At 39.2% G+C, this 26360-nt stretch overlaps 1 protein-coding gene across 4 annotated transcripts in view; it reads left to right on the top strand.

The window, feature by feature from the left end:
• TBC1D1 (TBC1 domain family member 1) overlaps positions 1–25746 on the top strand; it is a 120688-nt gene extending 94942 nt beyond the window's left edge. For all 4 annotated transcript variants that reach the window (XM_076336082.1, XM_076336084.1, XM_076336083.1 and 1 more), the window contains 7 exons: positions 827–988; positions 3824–3982; positions 11867–12111; positions 12563–12722; positions 17058–17227; positions 20101–20271; positions 22949–25746. In XM_076336082.1, coding sequence (XP_076192197.1) covers positions 827–988; positions 3824–3982; positions 11867–12111; positions 12563–12722; positions 17058–17227; positions 20101–20271; positions 22949–23149 — 1268 coding nt within the window. In that variant the 3' untranslated portion in view covers positions 23150–25746. The remainder of the gene's footprint in view (positions 1–826; positions 989–3823; positions 3983–11866; positions 12112–12562; positions 12723–17057; positions 17228–20100; positions 20272–22948) is intronic.
• Positions 25747–26360: the final 614 nt, after the last annotated feature.

Genomic DNA, 26360 nt, shown 5'->3' on the forward strand with positions numbered 1-26360 from the left:
TTTGTGAATTCATACTGTGAAATCAGAAGTGGCAGTAGGCTTATGATGTATGGCAGAATGTCCTCAAAATGAGAGTATCTTGTTAGCGTTACAGTAATACATCATCACAACAATGAAGTACTGTGAATACATCATGGCAACTTAATTAAAAATCATGGTCACTTCATGATACGCTATTTCATAAATATGGTTTCAAATCGTGTTATTTGTAATTTGCTCAATGGGTGTTATTGAGGAGTATTTTTTAATTTTTGTTTAATACTATAGAACCTTTTCAGTCCTTTATTCTTTTGAACCTGTGCTCTGCTCATTTTTGCATTTTTCTGTACTTGAACTTTCCTTTTTATATGTAGTCCATAAAAATGGACATGTGAATGATCACCTTTAAAGTAATTTTTTTTTTACTTTGTCATTACTATTATGGAGCTGTCTGCATAAGAAATAGATGACTGTATTGGTTTTGTATTTTTATTTGGTGTAGGTCTTCTGCACTAATTTTTTTTAAGAGCCAGGAAATTGAAAAATCCTATTAGGAAAATCTCACGTTTATTTCATTAGTCATCATGTCTCATGTTTCTTCATATTTAAGAGTTGGCTAGCTGTAAGGAACCTAATTTAACAGGTCAAACACAGTTAATATTGCGTACAATATCTTAAAAAACCAAAACCAAAACACCCCACAATCACAAAAATTTAGACATGTAATGTTTCAGAATTAATAGAGTTTAATTTTAGGTGGATTGCATGATGAAGTTCCAAGTTAAATTAATCCATTTTATAAATAGTAAACAATATTAACTGGTGCATTCACGATATCACTTCCTAGCTTCAGAAAACAATTTGCAGAACAGACGTCTGAAACTTGACTATGAAGAAATCACACCATGCTTAAAAGATGTAACTTTGATTTGGGAAAAAATGTTAAGTACACCTGGAAGGTCAAAGATTAAATTTGATGTGGAAAAAATACACTCTGCTGTTGGGCAAGGTAAGCACAATTTTGAGTTGTTGAAATGCATGTAAATTGTATTAGAAAAGCAATAAGGGCGACCTCTTAACCACTCCTTATAACGAGATTCTCACTAGACCTGTTCCTCAGGTTACTGACTAAACAAGTAACAGTGTTTGTTATCTTCATGGTTACGCATATGCAAGTTACAGTCCCTTTCAGCAGTAGCTGCAATTGTATTACTGAAGTTACAGTATTTGATACTCATTTTTGAATAACATTTGTCCTTACAGGAGAGTTGTACAGCACCTCAATGTATTACAATTGTTGGAGTCTGATTTCTTTAATTATAACTTTTAATTTATAAAAAAAGGCTGGATAATGTCAAAGAAATGACTGTGTAAATAACTGAAGAAACTGTCTGCACTATTATCTGGAAATTCTCTGTTCCAGCCTGGGTAGTATGTATGTATACAAACAGTATGCATGGATATCTCTGTAGAACTGCCTTTTTTCTGAGTTCAACAACGCATTGTACCTGCAAACACCACTTAGTCTTCCTCACAACTGCAGGGCTGAGCAACCAGCCCCTATCTCCACTGCATCAAAAGTAATATAACCTAAGGACATTTATTAACTGTTCTAAGAAATTGGGTTATTACTCAATGTTATTTGTGCCATGGTTGGACCCAAAGGCCTTATGCTGAGGGCTGTATGTAGCCGATGGTGAAGATGGCTACTCCAAGGAGCTTTTTATAGTTCTATACAAAGCTTTCCAACGTTAATATTTTAAATATTGCACCTGCCTATATGCAGTTATTCAAACAAGTTAAGCCAAATTGTCCATTTAAGATGACTAGGTAAGTCTAGATTTCTAACAATATCAAATGCCTGAAGCACAAATCTCTGCAGAGTAAGGAAAGCTCATTATCACAGGTTTCCTTCTATTCATGTAGGTAAAGGGCTCTGTCCAGTCAGTATTTTGAGCATGAGAAAAACTTGGTTTCTGTTGATAGCCCAGTGATGCTGGCCTGTGTTAGAGTTCAAAATAAAACTGAAAAAACTTGGAGTGATGCAAAATAAGTAAATAAATAAATAAAGCCCTGCTTAGTGGATTGCTAATAAGAAGCACATACAAGTGGCCAGTGGATGGGAAAATTATCCCTAGCTCTTGATGCTATTATTATGCTCTGCTCTGTAGAGCCCAGCTGTGTCAGAGTTCTTAGAGTGACATGATGTCAAATTTCATACATATGCAGAAATTAAAAATGCATTTAAATTAGGATAACAAATATATAGTGTTGACCTATAATGTACGCTGTAGTAGATGTTTAAATATAGTTCATCTTTCATTTAGAAAGTAGTAAACTAAATACTTTATTTTGCATGTACCATGTAGCGCACAGAGATAAATTTAATATCGGACTAATTCCTTAAAGGGAATTTTAATTTTTTTGTAATTTTGCAGCTGTAAATGTGCACTGTTAAGCCAGTTCTGCCCTATGTGACACATTCAACTTCACTGAAGCTAATGGGATTTTAGATGTGTATCTGAAGAGGAGAACCTGGCTCATTCAGTGTCTGAAACAGCGTTTTCTGTCACTGTTTCATGTTGGAGACTTTTTGACAATTGGGTTTAAGTTAAGTTCCCTAAAGTAATTTACAGAAACGTTCTCTAAATACACTTGTGATGTGGGTTCAAATATTACACATTTCTACTAGCATTTCATTTTCAAGCAATTGTCTCTGGATGTGATAGTGTAGTAAAAGTAAGTATTGCAGAGATAAATTCATATCCTTTTGTGCTTATATGAGAGAAGGCAGTGCAATTGCTCTAACATGGAAAGATAACAAAACATACAAGTTTTTAGATTAACATATTTAGATTTAACATATAAGATTAAGACTATCAACATATGCTTGAGTCAATTTTGATTTCTCCTATAGTTGTTGTCATCCATATGTTACACATATACCAAAAGAAAAAAGCAGTCCAAAAAACTTTTAAGCCATAAGTTACTTCAAACTGTAATATCTGGTTCCAGTACATCATGGATTAGACAGAATACTTTCCCAAAGAATAGTGTATTGATATCTTGTGTAGATGATTTAATAGTGCTAATCTTGTGCTGAATAAAGTATGCATGTAACAATAACCTTTCTGTTACTTTCTGAGTTTTGCGTATAGATACAAATGAAGGCTACCATTACCTATGTGAAATAGTTAAGTAGTGTCACCCCTTTTTATAGAGAAAGAAATTCAATCTTTAAAACATTTTTACAGGTACCAGTCATTCAGCAAACCAATAGCAAAACTAGAAATACAATATTTGCTTTCTGATTATCTGTCTTCTGTTGTAGTCTCTAGATCACCTCTCATTTGTACTTGTTTATACTTTTGGTATGTGTGCATCCTACCTTCCTAAAACTTACTCCTAACAATAGTGTCAGTGCTGTATTAGTGAAAAATGTTAATTAGTTATATTGCAGTGCTTTATTGTGTACTTTACATGGAAAAATGGGAGATAAGCATGTAACTTTTCAGAGACAAGTATTGCAATTTTTGCTGCCTCTTCTAGTACTTCTCAGACTGGATGTAAGCAGTAACCTTAGACTTAGGCAGCTCACCCTGTTTCTACCTTAAATCTCTCCTGTTAAGATGCTGATGTCTTTTATTGGTTGAGGAAGTATAAGCACTGTAGTTTGATCTGCTTCTATGGTCTACTGGAGATAGCAGATACAGATCTAGCAGATAGGGGTCTGCTTGCATATCTAGCAGATATGGATCTTCAGTTCCTCAATCGTGTTATCTCAACTATAGCTGAACCCTTAGTATGACTACAAATTACTGGTTTAATGACTTTCTTCTCTCAGGAGTACCACGTCACCACCGTGGGGAGATCTGGAAGTTTCTAGCAGAACAATACCATCTTAAACATCAGTTTCCGAGTAAACAACAACCAAAGGACACACCTTATAAAGAACTCCTAAAACAACTGACTTCCCAGCAACATGCAATACTTATTGACCTAGGTAAGTACAGTAGCGGTCTGAAATTAAAATAAGGGGTTTATTATCTCTGGAAGAGAATTAAATAAAAGAAGGTAACACACAAAAAGCCTCTCACCATTTAATAATAGGTTGTTGGTAAGAACTCATGAGCAGTGTTCCCCAGGGCTCAGTTTTGGGGCCGGTCTTGTTCAATATCTTTATCAATGATCTGGATGAGGGGATTGAGTGCAGCCTCAGTAAGTTTGCAGACAACACCAAGTTGGGCGGGAGCGTTGATCTGCTCAAGGGTAGGAAGGCTCTGCAGAGGGACCTGGACAGGCTGGATCGATGGGCCAAGGCCAACTGTATGAGGTTCAACAAGGCCAAGTGCCGGGTCCTGCACTTCGGCCACAACAACCCCATGCAGCGCTACAGGCTTGGGGAAGAGTGGCTGGAAAGCTGCCTGGCGGAAAAGGACCTGGGGATGTTGGTTGGCAGCCAGCTGAACATGAGCCGGCAGTGTGCCCAGGCGGCCAAGAAGGCCAATGGCATCCTGGACTATCAGAACTAGTGTGGCCAGCAGGAGTAGGGAAGTGATCGTGCCCCTGTACTCGCCACTGGTGAGGCCGCACCTCAAATACTGTGTTCAGTTTTGAGCCCCTCACTACAAGAAGGACATTGAGGTGCTGGAGTGTGTCCAGAGAAGGGCAATGAAGCTGGTGAAGGGTCTAGAGCACAAGTTTTATGAGGAGCGGCTGAGGGAACTGGGGTTGTTCAGTCTAGAGAAAAGGAGGCTCAGGGGAGACCTGATGGTGCTCTACAGCTACCTGAAAGGAGGTTGTAGTGAAGTGGGTGTTGGTCTCTTCTCCCAAGCAACAAGTGATAGGACGAGAGGAAATGGCCTCAAGTTGTGCCAGGGGAGGTTTAGATTGGGTATTAGGAAAAATCTCTTCACCGGAAGGGTTGTGAAGTATTGGAACAGGCTGCCCGGGGAAATGGTGGAGTCCCCATCCCTGGAGGTATTTAAAAGATGTGTAGATGTGGTGCTTAGGGACATGGTTTAGTGGGCATGGTGGTGTTGGGTCGATGGTTGGACTCAATGATCTTGAAGGTCTTTTCCAACCTTTATGATTCTATGCTTTTAATATGGTATAAGTGAGAACTATTACTTGGCACCATTAGGAAAACGCAAAATCTGCATTTCAAGCACAGAGGTCCTTTGCAATATGTGGTAATAAGAGATTGCTAGATATAACTGTAATGCATCTGTATTTCAGATATTGACGGTGAACTCCACAGGCCTGTGGAATACAAATTGTCAAGAAAGGAAGTCAATATTTAAGCGCAGACTGTTGAATCATGTGCTATTCATTCTGATGTCCAGTGTTTGCTGTCTCTGTTAAATACTTTTACTTGAAATAATGCAGAAGTTTTTCTTTTTTCTTTTTTCTTTTTTTCTTTTTTTAATGGGTAGTTCCTAGCAGTTGGTATTTTTACTTGTATTAAAACAATTATGAAAGAAGCTCTTTTTAATGATTAAAAAAAAAGGCTCTTTTTAAGGCAGGTTATTCACATTGCCTAATTTTAAGCAGTAGCTGGCTCCTGATTTAGGGACAGTGAATTGGTGTGTGGAGGCACATACAATATAGTCCACTGAGTTTAGTAGAGAGAGGTTAGGAACCAAGGCTCTTAAATTTGAAGTGACTGGTAGGTCGGCTTCAGGCAGGCTTTTGGTGGTCTTGAGTAGAGTTTTCTATTTTCCCTCACATTTATTGTTCAAAACTCAAAAAGTTTTTTCTAGTATTAGAAGGAAACACAAGAAAGCAAATCTAAATGGAATGAAATGATTGTTTTAGGGTAGGAGCAGAAGAGATTGGTCCAGATAATTGTAAAACAGCAGTCTTCATATACCACAAAAAAAATTATGCCATTCTTAACCATTCCTTTCACTTTTCCCAGTCCTCTTCCCTTACCACTTTTAGTTCCCTTGTGTGAGATTGTCTTTCATTGATTGACTCTTGCCACTGCTAGACCAAAACAATAACAAAGCCCAGGAACATTTAATAAGACTAAAAGTCAGTATGCTTTGTAAGATGTGGATCAGTATTAAACATTGTTACTGTCTCTGGTTGCTGCTGCTCCCAGGCGGTTTTGTTAAGGTCTGTATCACTACCAGTGACCTCTCCATCTCAGAAGCTCCCACAAGTCAGCCATTTGTTTCGTAGACCTCACAGAGGTACTTTTTGGCATCCTCTCTGTCTTCCCTCATGAAGGCTGTTCCCTTTTCTCTCCAGTCCTGCCCCCAAATAGTGCATGGCTACTCAGCTGGGTTAAGTATTCCGTGGAATCTGTTGCAGTCATTAAAGCATTTCTGACATGACAGTAATTATTCCAGTATATACGATTGTTGAGTCAGATGTTGATATGTCTAACCTTTACCCTGGCAAAAGTATTTGTGTTTGAATGTAAGCCATCTGATGCAGGTTTATAACACCTCACTGGTATATGGCTGAATTGGAAGTTTTTACAGATAATCTACAGATTATCCTCATGAATATACAGTTGTGGATATTTTTTAAGATATTGTTTTCTCCTCCCTTGGATATTTTAATTCAGTTTATTGTCTGAGAAACCAGGAGCTGTTGTTTTTCCAAGAGGATCCCAGCTCTTGTGTGTGGGATAATACCATACTGAACTCAGTGTTCATTATGCTCTTTCCTGATCGAGGAAAACAATTAATAATGTCTTCCAGAGCATGATAGAACTTAAAACAGGCTTGTGTTGTGGGGTTTGTGGTTTGAGTCTGAAAAGTTGTGTGGGGCAATTTAAGAGGTCCATAATCACTAAGTTTGATTAAATGAATTTGCCATGAAAAACTCCATCAGGGGAAGTTATGCACTGCAAGTAACCAAATGTCATATGACAGATTGATAAAAATTTATGGGAAAATCTGTACTTGGTTTGATCTGAATGATTAATACCTATTGTATTAGTTTCACTTACCTCTTTTCTGTAAAGTAGTAGTACAGAGTTGTCCCATCATACTTCTGCTCTTTATAACTGCTCAAACAGTATTTGAGTATTTTTCATTGCAAATGAAAGGCTATACCCCCTTGCTTCCACATGGAAGAATTGCCTGATGAGGGATCACCTATACCCAGAGCTGACCAGGGGCACCTATTTCTTGACAACTCAATGTGCAGAATTTCTTCAACAGGTACTGAACTGTGAGAAGATTTGTCAAGTTTAGATGGTGACCTAAGCTTTATATGGTAAATGAGAATATTTTCTCCTTTTTTGCAACACTTGGTAAAGTGAGTCAAAATATTAAGGCAGTGCGTAGAAAACAAGAATCTGGCAGAACAGGCATGTTTCTGCAGAAACTGGCATGAGCTGAGGTGAGGATGGTGATGGTCAATGCCACCTTCACTGTCTCCTACTTGACAGGCCTGCCAGGTTTCGACTTGGCAGCTGGGAAGGTAACACTCCAAGGAGCCTTAATGCCAGCTGGGAATAGGCAGTTGCAATGTAGGTCAATTGTTTCCCTCCAGACTTTGTCACGCCAATTCTAGGAATTCCCCTGGATCGCACAGCGCCAGAAGCAGTCTTCTGTTTTTGAGAGAGACATTTATGTGCAAGCAGAGATCATTCGCTAGCAAGTACCTATCGGTCAAGTCAACATACCTGGTGTTGATACCCCTGGCAATGAACATTGAGATTCTGTCGCACTGAAGTGCCTCAGTAAGGGGTGAATAGTTTTGTGCTGGGTTAGTGAATTGAACACCTTCAGCAGAGGGGAGAGGGATGGGACAACTCCTGGACAGTAGGGAGCACAGTCAGTCTGAGTTTGGTTGGCTCACACAGCAGATTGGGGCTTGCCGGCTCAGCAAGCTGTTCATATTTTCTGCCTGGTTCTGCACATGAATACTTTCTCAGCTGTGTGCTCTGCTTGTAGAAACAAATGACTGCATGTGTTGGCAAATTGGTAACTTCATGGTGGTTTTCATGCAAAGCGTTGTTTTTGCCGGGGAGCCATTTGCTAGCCCATTAGCTGAGGGAAGGATTGGGCTCTATTATTTCAGTAAGGTGAAAGTAAGAAGCTGAAGACTTCCTAGTTTCCTAGTGATTCACACTGAAATAAAGTAGTGCTGCACAGCAGTAGTAACAGACAGCGTAACTGGATAGGCAGCTAGAAGGAATTTGCATGTTCTGACTTACGTTCCTTCAGGCTATCAGAAGCGTTTTCTCTTAAATCTTTAAGAATCCTTCAGAAAGCATAAACTTCTCCCTTGAAAGAAAAACCTATGTTCTTGCAACATGTGGTTATAATATTTAAAAAAGCTTTCCCAAATTAAGCTAAAGAGATCTTGCTAACACAGTATGAGCCAAAGCCATAATAGTATAGCTCACATTTAGTTGAATTGATGCATCTTCAGCTGTAAATAGTGCTTCCTGAGAATGAGGACAGCAGTGTGCATCTGAATGCAGAGGTAAGGTACAGCAGCTGCTTTCCTGGCCCAGTTTATGTGTCACAGTGCTGTTTCATTACGTGGACAAGAACAAAGCCACAATTCCCTGAAGGCTTTTTCGTGTATTTCCTTTTGTGGCCCCACCTGCACAACCACTGCAGTCACTGGGGATTTCAGGTCCTGAACACCAAAGTCATGTTCAGTAAATGATTTCTTCTCTCAATAAGGTAGGGTGAACTGACTTCCAGATGCTATCACAGTGTAGGAAACCACTGTACTCATCACTGAGTGTTTGCTGAACGCAGTAGAAAATTATGTTTTGTTTTACTACATTTCAAAAATAAAGTAGTAGGTACTTAACTTTCTCATTCTGGCACTCTTGAGGTATCACAGTTCATTTAGAGTGTCTTTTCAGCAGGGCCAGGAGCTGTTTGCTCCTAAGTAAAAGCTAAAATTCCTAGTTAAGTCATCACCAGGGCACTCGGAAACAAATCAGCTTGTGAGTTTAGCAGTTCTGCTCCTCCTCCATTCACTGTGTTTTAGAACTTCTTTGCATTTTTGTTCTTGCTCAGCTTGTAACTTTTCTTCATGACTTAGATGAAAGGAACCTTGCTGCGTGAGTGAGGCAGTACAGGTCTGCCTTTAGACTGTGCTGTAATAACTTGTCATTCAGGCAGAGGATTCCTTTGCAAAGGAACACAAGCTCCTTCTCATTTCGAAGCTAGAAATATTTCTTCTGTAACGTTCAGCTCTGTGACAGCCTGACCAGGGGAGACCTGCTCAGGAACTGAATGCCAGTGTCCCATGTGACAGGCTAGAGCAGCTACCAGATGGCAGAAGGACTCTGCCCTGGGCTTTGTCTTCTTGAAACAGGAGCTCTGATATTATCTGGCAGCACAGCAGCATTCCAGGAGCTAAAGGGTGGGGTGGTATTTGACAAGTGGGCAACCAAAAAAACAAGCTCCACTTAATACTAGAACAAAAGAAGTATTCAAATTTCTTCTCCATTGAAGTATTTCACAGGGGAAATCTGATAGGGGGAGGGGTGTTTTCCTAGAAATGAAAATATTGCCTTTTGGAAAAGTTTTCGAAAAAAATCTGTAAAAGTGAAGCCTTTAATGTCTCTGTTCACAGAATTGCAGAGTGGTTGAGGTTGGAAGGGAGCTCTTGAGATCATCTAGTCCAACCCCCCTGCTCAAAGCAGGATTATCTAAAGCAGGTTGCCCAGGACCATGTTCACTCAGGTTTTGAATATGTCCATAGATGGAGACTCTGCAACCTCTCTGGGCAGCCTGTGCCTCTGTCTGGGCAGCCTGTGCCTCTGTCTGGCCACCCTTACAATAAAAAAGATTTTTTTCTTATGTTAGGTGGAATTTCCTGTATTTCAATTTGTGCCCATTGCCTCTTGTCCTGTAAGTGGGCACTACTGAGAAGAACCTGGCTCCCTCTTCTTCATTCCCTCCCACTGGCTATTTGTGCACATTGATAAGATCCCCTGAGTCTTTTCTTCTCCAGGCTGAACAGTCCTAGATCTCTCAGCCTTTCTTCTTAGGAGAGATGCTCCAGTCCCTTCATTATCTTAGTGGCCCTTCACTGGACTCTCTCCAGTATGTCCATATCTCTCTTGTACTGAGGAGCCCAGAATTGGACGCAGTACTCCAGGTGTGGCCTCACCAGTGCTGAGTAGAGGGGAAGGATCACATCCCTCGACCTGCTGGCAATGTTCCTCCTAATGCAGCCCAGGATACCGTTAGCCACCTTTGCTGCAAGGGCACATTGCTGGCTTATGTTCAACTTGGCGACCACCAGGACCCCGAGGTCCTTTTCTGCAAAGCTACTTTCTAGCTGGGTGGCCCCTAGCATATACTGGTGCCTGGGGTTGTTCCTCCCCAGGTGCAGGATTTTTGCACTTCCCTTTGTTGAACTTCATGAAGTTCTTGTCAGCCCATTTCTCCAGCCTGTCGAGGTCCCTCTGACCTGCAGCACGTCCCTCTGGTGTATTTGCCATTCCTCCCAGTTTTGTATCATCTGCACACTTGCTGAGGGTGTGCTCTGCCCTATTGTCCAGGTTGTTAATGACCCTCCCTAATCAGAGGTCAGCTAGAACAAAGGCTACAGGCACCCTGTCATCAAGGGCAGCTGACAAGGGTTGGCTAGAAGCCGCCAGAGCTACCCTTACCACAGCCTCAGCCTTACCTGTCAGCAGCAGTACCCTCCCAGGAGTCCCCTGGCATTCCTGGACAAAGTATCCAGATGCTCAAGAGCTCAAAGAAGCAAAGCCCAGAAACTGCTACACAAAGTGCTGTGTCTGTTGGCTGCCTCTGTTAGCTGTGCTCTTATGTAATATGTATATAGCATATATTATAGCACATATATAGCTACACAATTCTTGATATTGTAAGGGCTGCAGAAAAAAAAGACAAATTGAGTTTTTACTCACAAATATTGTGGGTCAAACTGGTTGTGTAAGTTACCTAGTTGGATTGGTTTGGTTTAAGGACATGTGGGTCCCAGCTCTGTATGAAAGTTGACAGATAAACCAGTCTGGGGTGAAAGTCATCATCTTGTTCTAGAACTGAAGGACTGGAAATGGCTCAGTTGTGCTCCTACGGCTCTACAATTAGTATAGTTTACCTTAGGCTAGGATTTAAAGAGTTGTGGGGAATAGATCCAAAGCACATTGCTACCAAGAGAAAGTTTTGCTCTGACAACTGACTCCTACTCTCCAAGCACTTGTCACTTTGTGCTGGTGCTCATGGGACGCCTCCTGGAGCTGACACAGCTGAGTGACAGGGCAGAACAACTAACCCCACATAAAAGGGGATTTTTCTGCCGGGTTAGTGAACTGGATCAGCTCATGGAAGAGTTTGAGCTTCATGCTGCAGGAAAGGAGGAAGGACCCATAAGACTGGGAGGGACCAAGGCAAGGAGGGAGGTGACAAGAGACACATTTACTGGAAAAAAAGACAAGAAGAAAAGAGAAAGGGAAGGGGCCCCAACCCAGAGAGCTCAGATGTTCTAATTCTGTGCCTGGATCCTAATAGTTGTCTAAAAGCTAACACTTTTTAATCAAGAAAAGAGGACTGGGTGACTCGTCGAGCCACTGAATTGAGTCTCTCACTATTATAGGCAACCAGCCCCTATAAGCCCTTTAACAAACTGATCAAGGGCTGGTCTTAAGAACCAGTGACTCAGCTGTTCCAAACAACAAACTGTCCTATCCCCCTGACAATTTCTAAACTAATTTTGCAACTACTGTAACAAAACAGTAGTAGAGTAAAAGAGTCAATTGTTTTGTATTGTTAACTTTCTTACGGTCTTCCTGTGAGTTGACTCAGAATCTACCTTTCGAAAGAATCTCCCTTTTTGAAAGACTGTTTAATTTGATAACATGGCAAGGTTAGGGTTTTTTTGTTTATTTTTTAGTTTAAGTGGCTAACTTCAGCTATTTTCACAGGGCGCACGTTTCCAACACATCCGTACTTCTCAGCACAGCTGGGAGCTGGGCAGCTGTCACTCTACAATATTTTGAAGGCTTATTCGCTTCTGGACCAGGAAGTAGGATATTGCCAGGGCCTTAGTTTTGTAGCAGGAGTTTTACTACTTCATATGAGTGAAGAAGATGCTTTTAAAATGCTGAAGTTTCTCATGTTTGACATGGGCCTGAGGAAACAATATCGTCCTGACATGACAATTTTACAGGTATGATTTCAATTTTTCTAATGAAAGGATGCTAATGTTAAATCATAATAATACATTATAGACAGCATTGTCAAAATCTGGACTTGAACTTAAATTCAGTTCTCAAAAATGGGAAAGGATAATCTAGGAATAGAATACATCATCTTAAAGGCACAAGTTTCAAATAAAAAGATTACTGGGGAAACTATGAAAACCATAAATAGGAAGAATTCTGTTACGTGTTGTATGAGGTTCAAATGACCCTGCAAATGAGCCTGTCGTAGGCTCATAGGTGACCCATCCTGGATCTTAGAACTGGCTTCTGAGTATTTCTTTTCTTCACACAATTCTGTCTGAACATCAATTGACAAATATCTTTCACTGTTTCTAATAAGAGTGTGAAGCATGGAGTTTGCTACTATGAGTGTTAAAACATGTTTATCTTTAGTTTCTTTGTTCTTATTCAATACAGATCCAAATGTATCAACTGTCTCGACTTCTTCATGACTACCATCGAGATCTCTACAACCACCTAGAGGAACATGAGATTGGCCCCAGCCTCTATGCTGCTCCCTGGTTTCTCACCATGTTTGCCTCTCAGTTTCCCCTCGGATTTGTAGCCAGAGTGTTTGGTAATTCTTCATAAAACTTCTATCTGTTCTTTTTGAAGTCTTATATTTGGTATCCTGTTATTAGGAACAGCATTATTATCGAACCTGTTTCAGACACCCAGGAGAAATATTTTACTTACTATAGATGAACAGAAGAATAACAGAGGTCATCTTATGGAGCATGTAGTATTTATGGTAAAACGGAAAGAGAAAGGAGGAAAGCATATAACAGTCCCAAACTGTCCTGTCTTTTCATCCTCATCATTACCTTTTCCCACCCTGTAACCACTTGTAGAGAGGATGTAAAATTTGATGCCATGAAGGCATGGTGTTATGACAATGGCACTTCAACACTGACAATTAGTTAGTTTCAAGCTGAAAAGAGGTGTAACAAAGGCATCATCTAAGAAATATATCCATTTACTCCATTATCATTGTCTCCAACAGGGTCAGTGGAAAATTATTTTGAGGGTTATGTTTTTAAAACACATACAGAGATGGCCCTTGCAGTTTAATCATGGATTTACTCTGCAGAAACATAGGCTTTTAAACTAGTGTTTCTTATCCTTACAATTTTAGCCTGACTGATAATCTCACTTTATGAAAATGTTTGGAAGCATATGGGGTTTAGGCTTTGAAGTCACTTCTGTTACCTATTTTTAGAATCTACAGAAGTAAAGTTCTCTTTTTTAATTAAATTCCAGTTAAGAATTTATTTTGCTGCTATCTTATGGATGTATATTTCATAGATTAATTGTTTGGTATTTGGGAAGATGCTTTATTTCCTTTTCAGCTGTTTGTTTTTCAATTTCATTGTGTGGTACTGGATCATCCATGAAGAGCAGGGTGGATTGGAGCTTTCCCCCCAATTCGTCTCTTCTAATGAGAAGCTATTTTCATTTTCCTTAGTCATCTTACTGAAGAGATGTAATGAAGCAAATATTTATTAGGGTATTAATATTGACACTTTTCTGACTTAAAAAATTATAGTCTCATCTACCACAATAACAAATAATGAATATAGATTCCAAGAAGAACCAACAAGAATCCTGTTCTGTTTCTGTTTAAGGACATGCCAAACGTAGTGCTAGAAGAAATCATAGTGAAAAGGATGGTGCATATATAAGTAGAACTACGTGTCCTGTGATTAGCACCTTAACTCCCTGGAAAACAGCATTTTTTTATTTTTCCTGGAACAGTTCGAAGTAGGCTAACATACATCAACAAGTATCTAGCTGACAGTAATAATCTGTAGGAATTAAATAAGTGCTGTATGCGAGTGTCATATACTGAGTTTATAATCAGTTCATCTTTCAATTGTTCTTAATCATTCATAGTATTGTACATGACAAGAAGAGTCTTTGAATTGGACAATTGACTGCAGTGAGGGTATAAAAGTGCCATGTGTATCCAGTATATTTGGATTTCTGCCTTAATATACAGATTAGTATTTTATCTGTCACTGGAGGATTATAGGGCTTTAGAAAGCAAAGATTTTACATTAGAATAGAAGGCATAGATACATGATCTTCACAGGACTGATTTTTAGGTCAAGAACAGAAAAGCGTGTGTGACTGAAATTGTCACCTCTTAAAAATCTGATATTTTTTAGAGAGAAAGTCCAGCATGACCAACACTTGCAGTTTTTAATGTTTCAAAGTATTTAGTAATTTCCTTAAAACAGTGTTTACTGGAACTATGTCAGTTGAGAACATTGGACATTCTTTTACATTAGAAACTACAATCTCGCCTTCACCCACGCTAAAGACTCTGAAACGCAACTATAAACCTAAAAAAGGCTAGAGCTGTCACTTTGCTAGCGGCTGTCATTAGCAGCGTGGCAAGTTAGGATCTGATCAGTTCTGACCCATGTGTTCACACGCTTTTGCAGAACATATGTACATTTTCATTGCTCACTTATTAGAACCCTTGGGATGAAAGAATGTTGCCTTTTAATGTTGAAGTAACTCATCTATAGGTTACTAAGACTGTAAGATTGCACTGCTGTTTTCTAACATGGTATCTCTGAACCCTTGATAATTGAAGCCCCACTGGTATTTAATAATATAATTGTTATAGACCACTTCCTTTAGATTTCCATGAGTGTATTTTTGCAAGCATCTTACAAGCAATATGTAAAAGAAGTGGGCTGGAAAGAGGTTAACCCAAAGACTGTTTTATGAGTCAAATAGCACAACTCCTTTTAACTTTTTAATTATCTGTCCAAACTTTCAACACTTCTGAGCAGGATTTAATGAAAGTACAGCGTTAACAAAGATGTGTTCTTTAATACCCCTATTTACTTATTAATGGAGGAGACTTGGTAGAATAGCGTTTATTTTGTTTCAAGATTGTGGACAAAACTTGATTTTTTTTTTTTATTTTTTTATTTTTTTTTAATCCTGTAGGCTGCCAGTCGTGCTGTCATTAATTTGGGTACCTTCAGTGTACTGTCATTGGCTGGCAGCCCACTTAATGGGAAGTGTGGGGAGTGGATAACAAACAGGTCTTTGTTATGTACTTGCTATTTTAAATGAGAGAGGGATTCAGCTGTATATTAGCAGCTCAGCTCATACAGACGTTCATTAACAACTTATAGGTCACCTTGAGTTAATCTGTGTGTCTTTATGGGGCAGGTGCTGAATCATAAATATGCATTATTTTCAGCTCTGTTTTTTTCACTTTGTGTTTCCTAGCTGTTCTTCAGCATCCCCTGTCCTAATATAGAGTTTTCCCTACAAAGCATTTTCTCATAGTTTTCAGTTTCAATAGAGCATCGAGGCAGATGCCTGCTCTGTACCACTTTTCAATCATTCCTGCCTTTGGACTTCACATTGAATCAGAGTTGAAAAATTTTACACCACTTTTAGGACAAAGGGTGGCAAAGTGCAAGATTTACGGTTAGTTATTACTTGTGCTTTGCTTTCTCAGAGAGAAAGAGAGAGAAGTGAAATGAGTTATAGCTTCAACGTTGCAGGCAAAAGAGCACAAGGGGGAATTTCATTCTGATACAAATTTGGAGAGGTTGCTTTTACTAAGAAAGGCAGTTAGCCAGTGTTTGCATATGTTCTTCACTACGTCAGAGATACCTGTGGTTTTGCTAGTAGTTGTTTCCCTTACTGTGTGGTGGGGTTTTTTTTTCTCTCTTTCTTTATTCTTCTTTCTTTCTTTTTTTTTTTATCATGAAGACATACTGTTTATTTGGTGTCATTGTGCTACTTTGTAAGTGATTATGACTTCATTCACAGCTTTGAATACAAAGAAGGGAAAGAACAAGAGAGAAGCCCTTTAAAAATAAAATATATTTAGGAAATATGGAATAAAACCACATTATCTTCTCTTCCTTTTCCACCTCTATCAGTATTGTTTTGTATGTTAGATGCTTTTGCCTGTAGCAAGTCCCTCAATAAAACCAGGAGCAGATTCTGAGTCATAGTAGCAGGAAAATCAAATGCAGGGCAATGCTGTTTATACTGTGGACAGATGGTTTTGTGAAGATGGGTTTCTTCTCTGATGCTTTCATTGCAGTCTTCTATTTCTTTCCTCTATAAAGACACAGGCAATTTGTAAAGGAAAAGAAAAAAAAAAAAAAGGAAGTTGCATTGAAAGGTCACTATATACTGTGGTTTCAGTGTGCTTGAATGTATGCCAGGTGCTGTCTTTGCAGGGCCACCTGCAATATTAATGCTTAAGCTGTATTACTAAGATTTCAGGGTACTTATTAATGTAGTTATTAGAATATTATCATAAGTGGTTGAGACACATACTAAAAATAAGCACATGCACATGAAACTTGAGGCTGCTGGAAAGTGCGCATTTAGCCTCATGTGCTCAATGTTTTATTAACTGAGATTTTGCAGCTTTCTCCACCAGATGAGAAAAGAACAGAACTTCAGATCTTCGGTTGTGTCTTCAGGTGTCGTTTTTGCCTGTTGTATTAGGATTTTTAAATGGCATTGGGATTAGAATTCTACAATTCAGATTCCCATGAACATCTCAAAAGAAAAAAGCTCACAAAACTAGTACATGCACAAAAGGTGGCTACACTGACAAACTTGACTACCTGGTTTATTGTGTACTTAGCTTAAATTTGAGTTGGATTTTTTGGATGAAGACTCACCAAACAAATTAATAATTGATTGTGTTAGTCACGTGTGCTATTCACAGTAATAATCTTGATCCTACAAAACTTCTAAAGCCATAGCTGCAGTAACAAAAGCATGCGTCTGGCACAGTGTATCTAGCCTCCAGATCGCTCCTATGAGAAGTTGTTGTCCTTGGGCATTTTACTGTTTTAATATTCTTGTCAAAAGAGGTGCTTGCTTGATGTACTCTGTTTTTTCTTTGTTTTCACAGATATGCTCTTTCTTCAAGGATCAGAGGCTATATTTAAAGTGGCTTTAAGCCTTTTGGGAAGCCACAAGCCCTTGATTCTGCAACATGAGAACCTGGAAACTATTGTTGATTTTATTAAAAGCACTCTCCCCAACTTGGGTTTGGTACAGATGGAAAAGACCATTAGTCAGGTATGAAATAATCTGAACATATGAATAGTATGCAAAGGAATGCTCTTTTTAACAAGTTCTTGACAGAAAAACCACAACAGTGTATTGTATTACTTCAAGCTGAGAATTCTGGTATTGTAGTTCTGAAGATGTTGAAAACTTTTGGAAGCATATGACTTGTATAGTACCTCTGTATTCATACATCTACATGTTGCTTATGGTCACTTTATGAAGCCTTTAATGAAAATGAGTTTACTTTTTTTTTTTTGAAGTGTGCAACACTGTTACTGGCAGCAATATTACAGCCCATTACACAGTGCATTCCACAAAAAAGCAACAAGGTGGGCTAAAAGCCTTCTGAGTTTTCCTGTCTCCAAAGAATCTTGCTCTCCACGTCTCATTTCAGAAGCAGAAATTGACTTACAAGAGCCTCACAAATGTTGACCTTACTTAATGAAATTAGAAGCCTCCCTGCATTGACTTTGTCTATACTGGCTTTTATGGTGCTGGTTCAGTATGTTACAACGGTGCCTTTGTATTTCTGCCAGGAGTACATGGGGCAGTGCAGTCTCTTGCAGTGAGCAGTGACTCTAGCAGCAAAAACTGGGAATCCTTGAGATACTTTTTTTAAATGGCAGACAAGGAAAATGATGCAATATTGCTAAGCTAGCAGAAGGCTCCAGATGATAACTATGGAATTTGAAAAAATCACAAATTATTGCAGTTAAGGCTTGCCTTCTTGGAAGCCCTAACTGTTACACTTGACTTCTAATTTGCAGCAGGCAAATAGAAGATGGGTTTTAGCCTGTTTTCCTGAAGGCCTTTTGTGGTCTAAAACATGGGGGATGTACTGTGCAGAACTGCAAATGCCTGCCACTCACCAAGGGCTGCAGGAGATCTGCAAAGCCTGTGGCTTGATAAAGAAAGCAGGCAGCAGCGCAGTACACTGCAGAATGCTTGCAAAGGGCTCCCTTCTGATCCCTGGCAGCAAAGCTTCCAGGGGACATGCGCTCGAATTAGGATCAGAAGAATTGCTTCTAGTGCTTACTGTCAAAGGAAGGAGGGGAGAACTAGAAAGCCTGTGTGAGGGGAAGGAAAGCAAGCGATTTCTAGGGGGCAAAGGGGATTGTATGTTATCTGCCAGGCTGAAAGCCTGGAGTGCACAGCTCTGCAGAGACTTGCAGTGCTTAGGCAACCTGCAGAAAACCATTGGCATTGAGCAGAAGGAGGGAGAGGTACTCTGTTTAGGCAGCTCTGACCGCTCTAAATTTAAAGTGGGCAGGTAGAAGTTACTTGAAGGGAGAGCAGTTCCCCCACTTTAATCAGGGCTGCCTTTGAAGAGAGCAGCTGTTTGACCAGCCTTGCAGTCCATACATAGCTCTTGGGCTAATCCCCATCCTCCTCATGCCTTCTGCAGCATGGCCTTTGGTCTACATGCCCTAACGTGCCTTCAGTTAGCTAGTTTTCAAGTCAAGCTTTTAATTTGTCTCATGGTTTCCCCCCTTTCAGATTTGATACTCTGGGTATGACAGCAGGGATTTCCCTCCCTTCTCAAGAGCACAGAGACTAGTAGCGGCAGAGGGCATGAGAGGAACTAGCATTCTGCCCTGCTGAATTGCACCGTTTGTTTTACTGAAATTTCAACAGTCTCTGTTCTCCAGAGATGCTCAGATCTACAGAAAATGAAAGTTCCATATGTGTAACCAAACTCAAATTGAAATTGTATTTCAGCCTTCTGTACTTAGATGCTCAGTATGTGTGCTTCTGCTGCTATACAACTATGAGAGAATTTTTTATAGCTTATGTAACAGGTGTCAGAAACATTTCATAAACTGATGCTTTCTTTAACTATAACCAACAGTTAAAGTTTTGTAGACAAAGCAGATAAAATAGGAAATAATTCTTGTTATTTCAACAGGTATTTAAGATAGGATTTGATATTTGACTCATTTCCAAAAGGAATAAAGTACAAGAGGTTTAAAAATATAAAATAACACTTGAACTTCTATTCTTGGGCTGTTTTCCAGATGCATTTTTAAATCAACGTTTGTTTCTACTATGTTCTGTGATTGGCACACTTGTCCTTTTAATTTACCACTTTCTTCACTGCTTTCAGAGGAGATAACTAGCTCAGGGACATTAGAGACATATTCCCTGAATAATTTGAAGGTAGATGTTTGCCAAAACCTAGAAAAAGGAAAATACAATAGCAGTTTTTTCCTTTGGGTCACTCTTTGCACCTCAATTTATTTATCTGCTTGTAAAATAAAAGGTTTTCTTAATATTCATGTATAAGACTGAGCACTCATTTCGGTGATTCATAGTTAACAATAATAGAAATCTGCTTTGACATTACGTAATGTTTCCATTAAGTGTATTAGTGGTAAGGATAGATTATTTAATTCTCTTTCAGTCTCTACAAATACTATAGAATCATAAATAAACCTAGCAATGTTTACTATTTTTCATTTAAAGCTTTCATTCTACTTAGCCTTACACTTGTACATGTGGCACATGGGCTTGGACCACACTTTTCTAAAGTGACACCTAATTCCAAGAATGTCTAGGAGGGTTTATGCCGAACTGAGATGCATTGAATTTGAAATCTAAAAAGGGGCATACCCTACAAAGTCTACACTTCTTGAAAACTTTAGTGTAAGTGATTTTGCAGCAAATCAGTAGCAAAGTTTTTAAGTAGATCCAGTGCCAACAGTATTGCACTCTACTGCCTCAGTCTTGCCATTTCCAGAGTGGGAAATATGAATGCCAAAAATTAAGTCCTTTTTTTGTATGCAGTGATTAGACATCTAAATCTAGATCCATAGATTTTAAAGCATTGAATGAGCTATGGTTTTGATCGGCACAGCCCCTAATAATATTTTTATATACAACAGGTATTTGAAATGGATATTGCCAAGCAGTTGCAAGCTTATGAAGTTGAATACCATGTGCTTCAGGACGAGCTTATAGATTCATCTTTAAATGACAATCAGAGACTGGATAAATTAGAAAAGGCAAACAGTAGCTTGCGGAAACAAAACTTTGATCTCCTGGAAGAACTGCAGGTACAATTTATATTTCATATTTAATTAATATTCTAATTTATCCACCTTTTCAGAAGAGACCATCCTACACCAAGGTACAGAAGAGATTGGCATTTGGTCTAGTGACTTTAAAGTGTAGCCACTTGCAATTTTATTTAGTTTAGCCTTCAAAGTTTAAATGCAGAAGAAATTCTGAGGGGGGGTGGATAGAGCATATGCTTGCAATTAGTGAAAAGTTGATTCATCACACTGTCTTCTCTTGTAACTAAAATCATAGCTGTAGAAGATGACTAAAAATACACGAAGTGCTTTCTCAACTTCGTTTTTACGTTTTCAGTCACTGCTTTATTACAGCAGGGATACTAGTCTATCACAAATAGGAAAGCTAATGCCAGTGTCAAAATTTAGAGATACATCAGATATGGGATACATTGTCTATAAAGACATACTCTTTCTAACAAATTTTTTTTTTTAAACTGTGTCCTGGTTTCAGCAGGGATGGTGTTAATTTCCTTCCTAGTAGCTGGTACAGTGCTGTGTTTTGGATTTAGTATGAGAATAATGTCGATAACACACCGATGTTTTAGTTGTTGCTAAGTAGTGCTTAAACTAGTCAAGGACTTTTCAGCTTTCCATGCCCTGCCAGCGAGATGCTGGGAGGGGGCACAGCCAGGACAGCTGACCCAAACTGGCCAAAGGGACATTCCATACCATGTGACGTCATGCTCAGTACATAAACTGGGGAAAGCTGGCCAGGGGGGGCCGCTGCTTGGGGACTGGCTGGGCATCGGTCGGCGGGTGGTGAGCAATTGCACTGTGCATCACTTGCTTTGTATATTATTATTATTATTATTATTATTATTATTATTATTACTATATTTCAATTATTAAACTGTTGTTATCTCAACCCACGAGTTTTCTCACTTTCACTCTTCCGATTCTCTCCCCCATCCCACTGCGGGGGGGGGGGGGGGAGGTGAGCTAGTGGCTGTGTGGTGCTCAGTTGCCGACTGAGGTTAAACCACGACAACTGTTATCCAGATTGTTTAGAAAATATGTGCAATAATAACTTCTGATATATGCTCAGTGCCTATTCAGTCTGCAGCTCTTTCAGAGGCAGTACACCTGGTTTCTATAGGGGTTATTCTTTGCTTAACCGTTCAAGAAGTCAGCTTTCTGGCTGCTTTATAACAGGACATTTGTTATAAAACTTTTGACCGTGCATTTATCTTGATGGAGAAAGGGACTTCAAGGGGAAGAAGCAGACATTTCAAGCCTCTTGATTATTGTTAAAGACGTAGACTTTGTAAGATAGTAGGTTAGGGAAGGAGTTCGGGTTTCTCAGCCATTGGTGCTGTGTCATGACTAAAGCTAGCCAGCCATGCAGACTTAGATTGCCTCTCCTAACAAAAGTTTGCTTAAGCTGTAAATTCTGATCCTGTGTGATCTGAACCTGTTTCAGGTTCTAAGATGAGCCTTAGAGAAGTCATGAGAAGAGATACTCCTCTGCAAGATATTTTCATAAAGCTTCAAGCACATGGGCAAGGAAGTTGTTGAATGTAGCATGGAGAGAGGGATTTCTGGGATGAAATTCAAGATGTGACGTCCTATAGATACTTGCATCAGGGGATCTTCCACCTCCTCCTGCCCCTAAAGACTTTGCAGCCCTAAGCAGTTTTTTACAAAGCTCATCTCCACCTGAGTGCTGGCAAGTCAGCACCTGACATCATAGTGGGGAACTTAACTGTCTGCAGTGTTGGAGCAATCCCTTTGTCTTGGAGGTGGGCTTCATCAGCCTTCATTTCCTATGGTGAAAGGTGACCCATTGCTGATGGGAGGAAAATGCATCACCAAACAATGTGGGTCATGGTTTGTCAATATTTTGCCCCCAAAGGCTGAACTTTTTAACCCACCATAATTACATGAAGGGCAGTGAGCTCATCAGAAAGGCAAATACTTCCCTGAAAGCATCCAGTGCTCTCGTCTCCAAATGTTATCCAGTGCTGAAACTTCCAAACAGATCTCTGCTTTTGTCAAAGTACCTCAGCTACAGATCTCAGGTGATGTGTTTGAATGATCTGATACTTTGTTTTGCCATGAAGTAGAATGCCCATATGTGCAGCCTTTCAAAGGAGAATTTTTGGAATTTTTCAAGATGTGTTGTCCATTTGCATATTGCACTAAATCCCCTCCCCCCCCTTTGCCTCCAAATCTGGCATTTGTTGGACTCAATGTCAAGATGAAATGAGGATGCAGCTAACAGGCTGGGTTGTCTTTGCTTTGCAAAGCACGTGGGATTCAACAAATACGGCTGGCCAAAAATGTTTCCCAACTGACCCATACAGAGGCTTATCTTAACCTGCAGTTCTTTGGTATATAATTTGCAGACTTAGTAACTTTCTAACTTCATTACTTTGCATTATATTATGAGTTTAATTGTGAACTAATCAAAACAATCAAGTTGAGAGAGGGAAGTTTCTTGTTATAGGCAAAACCATAGTTGTAGTCTTAAGTACGCAGATCTAATAACAGTCATACTTGCATTTACCTTTGCAATTTTTCATCATTTGGAAAGTATTTTATATGTATTAATGTATCTCAAAAAATAGTTTAAAGCTGGTTTCAGTTATTAATGAATTTCCTTTTTTTTTTTCTTCCCCTCCTTCCTCCCCCTCCTCCTTTCTTCTTACTTTGAAAGGTGGCTAATGGAAAGATCCAAAACCTCGAAGCCACAGTAGAGCTTTTACTGACCAATGAAGGCAAACTGAAGCAATCCATTCTCACTCTTGAGCAGGAGCGAGCAGCTTTGCTGAAAGCAGTGGAAGAGATGCAGAAAAAGATTGGTGATACAGATGGGAAGCCTCTACTTACTAGACAAGAACACATGGATGCTGACTGACATTTGCAGTTGTAATGGAGCAGAGAAGCTGAGCAAGAAACAAGGGAAGAACTAGGTCTTTTTGTCATGATCCATGGGGATTTGACATTGTCACCTTCATTGTACATGCCTTATTGTAGCAAAGCAAGGTACAGGCATGGTGGCTTCCCATATCAGAGAAGCTGGTTTCTCGGGGAGAAGGCTCTTTCTTCTTAGTATGTAGAAATACTATGAACAGTAAGATGCCAGATAATAATAAGCAGGAGAAACTTAATAGTGCGTGCAGTCATACACAATACACTGTAAAGATGTCATGGATTCTTCCTTAAGTGCTTCTAAACCCAAGTGCTTTGTGTTCATCACATATTTTGTTCATGTGTGTATCACTGCCATAGCACATCCTTTAGAAGGTTCTTTGAAGAAATATGGCAGTGTAAAACCTTTGAATGGATGACTGCCCCATTGCAGCTATGTGGTGGTAACATTTACAGAATTTTGTGATTGGACTCGAGATATTTTTGACCGTGTAATTCCCCTACAGCTTGACTGGGTTCTGTTAATTATGTTGTTTACGCTTCAGAAAACTGCTTCCTGATGCTTGAAGGTGTCAATCCATTGGACTTCACAGAGCTGGACTTCATCATATGTAACTATGCATAACTGGGCGGGTTGCCATCTGTTTTTACAAGTACATTGTTTTAGTACATTTTTTGTTTAACAACCATTGATTTAGTGTATTGTTAGTTGGCGTTATCTGATAAACATACTGTATATAGTAACTGCATTATGCTTAACAAAATACACTGACATTGGTTTGGTGAAGTCTGTGACTCTTGCAACATCATCCAAGGATTTATATTCAGACTCTTCAAGTTTCTTCTTATTTATTTCTGATCTGCCGTGTGATGTAAGACATCCTTTTGCTGGGAAACTAATGCCCACTTTATTTGGTACTCTGTGCCCACCCATCCTCTGGGAAATGTTATTCTGTAAGACTTTTTCTGAAGTAGTGGAGGCATTTGAAGAGCTTCATGTTGTGCCAGATACGCTTAAACTGTTTTATAAAAGGTATGGCAGTTTGAATTAGGACACCATTCTTTTTACAATGCATCTTTCAAGTAAGATTACACATGTAAAAAAAAAAAAAAAAAAAAAAAAAAATCTCACTTTCCTTAATACAGTTAAAGTAGTTTTCAGGCCAGTTAAAGCACTAGTGCTACAAGTGCAATAATATCCATGGATATCCAGTTGTTCGGGTTTGCTTCAGAATTAGGAATAGTGCCATAGTTCTGTTCAGTCCCCAAGCACAGAGTTAATAGGCCATCGGTGTTTTGTTACGGTGGAGATTCACCCAGAAGATGTGATTTTTTTTTTTTTTTTCTTAAATTGGTATTTTTAAAATTTCAAAGCACATAGTTTTTTCTCTGACTGGCAATGTAGAAAAGGTTTTGGTTTGCTTTTTCCTTTTCTCATGCAAATCACCCTGACACATTGTGGTTGTAGTTTAATAGGAGAGCTGTAACATTCATCTACTGTGCAGAACAAATACCTCTATGTAGGTCAAAAAGAAAAAGAGAATTTACTCTTTAATTTCTAGAAGCTTTGTTTGACTCTGTTGTGTCTTAAATACGTCTGGTTCTTGCAAATCCACTCTGTACTCACTTAGTATTGAAATTCCAGATAAATCAGTTATTGTTAATTCATTTACCTCTTAAGCTTGTTTTTTTTATTTGGAAATCCATATTGAAGCTCATGCTTCATGTTTAAAATCTTGTCATAATGGACCTCATACTGTTAGAGCACTCAGTAATGTTGCATTTTTACAGCATAGTGCCGTAATTCATACACTGACTTTTTAACAAGAGCAATAAAAATAATAATAATCTATGCCTACATTTATGTTTGTACATTTTTTGACATTTAAAACCAAACCATAGTTGGTGGGGTGACAGTTCAGAACCATGTGAGATGAGACTTTCCTTGAAAGTACAGTACCATCTACAGTGGTTATTAATGAAAACTCTTAGTCCTCAGACTCTTCTAAACATGCTAAGGATCCAGTTGTGATCTTGGGACCTGCATCTGCATATGTTGACTAAGGTGAAGTACGTCCCACATGACACCAGGGATGCATTCCTTTTTGTGATGTTTTGCTTCTCTGCCAGTGTAAGTGGAGGACTACTTCTAGTCCAAAGCCTTTTCTTGAGAATTTGTGTAATTACAGAAGTGAGTGCACTTAGATGAGAACTAAAGTCACTGTTCTCAGAATGCATGAATACAGTAAATAGATAACAAGTAATGTTTTGCTTTTGCGACTATATAGATGTAACTGTTTCATTGTACCGGGGAGTTGGATTTTCTGTGGGTACAAATGAATTTTCTATTTGTACATATGCAAATTAATATGATTTTGTTAAATATGTAAATGCCTGGCAAAGTGAGGGATGAAATAGTTGATTTAAGTCTTTCTGCTGCTTACACTGAAGCAGATATATGGTATATATATTTGTGGTAAGTATTTGTGACTGCCTGTGCTTCTGGCTGTTTGATGTACTTTTCTATTTTGCCCTGTTGTCTATTTCCAGAGATCATTACTTAATACAGAATCTGAGAATGATGATACAGTGCCTATCATGTGGGAAGGTCAAAGCACTTTCATAAAGGCACATATTACAGGTCTTCCCTTGTTTAGAGTGAGAATTGAGTCACAAAGAAGTTCAATGATGTGCACCAAATATTTCAGTTTCTCACTGAGTGCTGGCACTGAAATCCAGATCTTCCAAGTTGTGGTCAAACTGTCTTGCTGGTTCTCTGAAAGATTGTTCCAGGAGGTCTGTAACGTGTACTCAGTAGTCACGCAATGCTCTGCCGAAACAATGTAAAATGGGAAGTGCAGTTGCTGGAACCTTGTCCTTTCCTGACAGCTATACCTCCTTCCCAACAGTAACTCCCTCAGTCCTACTAAAACACACTGTATCCTTACCAGGTACCTCCTCTGCAGGTACCTAGCACCCTCCAGCTCTTGCTTGATACGCTGGAGTAGGTGCACTGCCAGCAATCCTGAGTAGCAAGGTTTGTAGTATACCGTCACCTGTCAGCCAATATTCTTGGGATTTTTTTCAAACATACTAATCTTTGGTAAGAGTTGCCATTACTTAGGACAAAGTCATGAAACTGCAGCTGGTAGGACTCTGAATGAAGGACAGTAATCTACACAGAGCAGAGAGGACAA

The sequence above is a fragment of the Aptenodytes patagonicus genome, chromosome 4, assembly GCF_965638725.1.
Source record: "Aptenodytes patagonicus chromosome 4, bAptPat1.pri.cur, whole genome shotgun sequence".
In the NCBI taxonomy this organism is placed as follows: domain Eukaryota; kingdom Metazoa; phylum Chordata; class Aves; order Sphenisciformes; family Spheniscidae; genus Aptenodytes; species Aptenodytes patagonicus.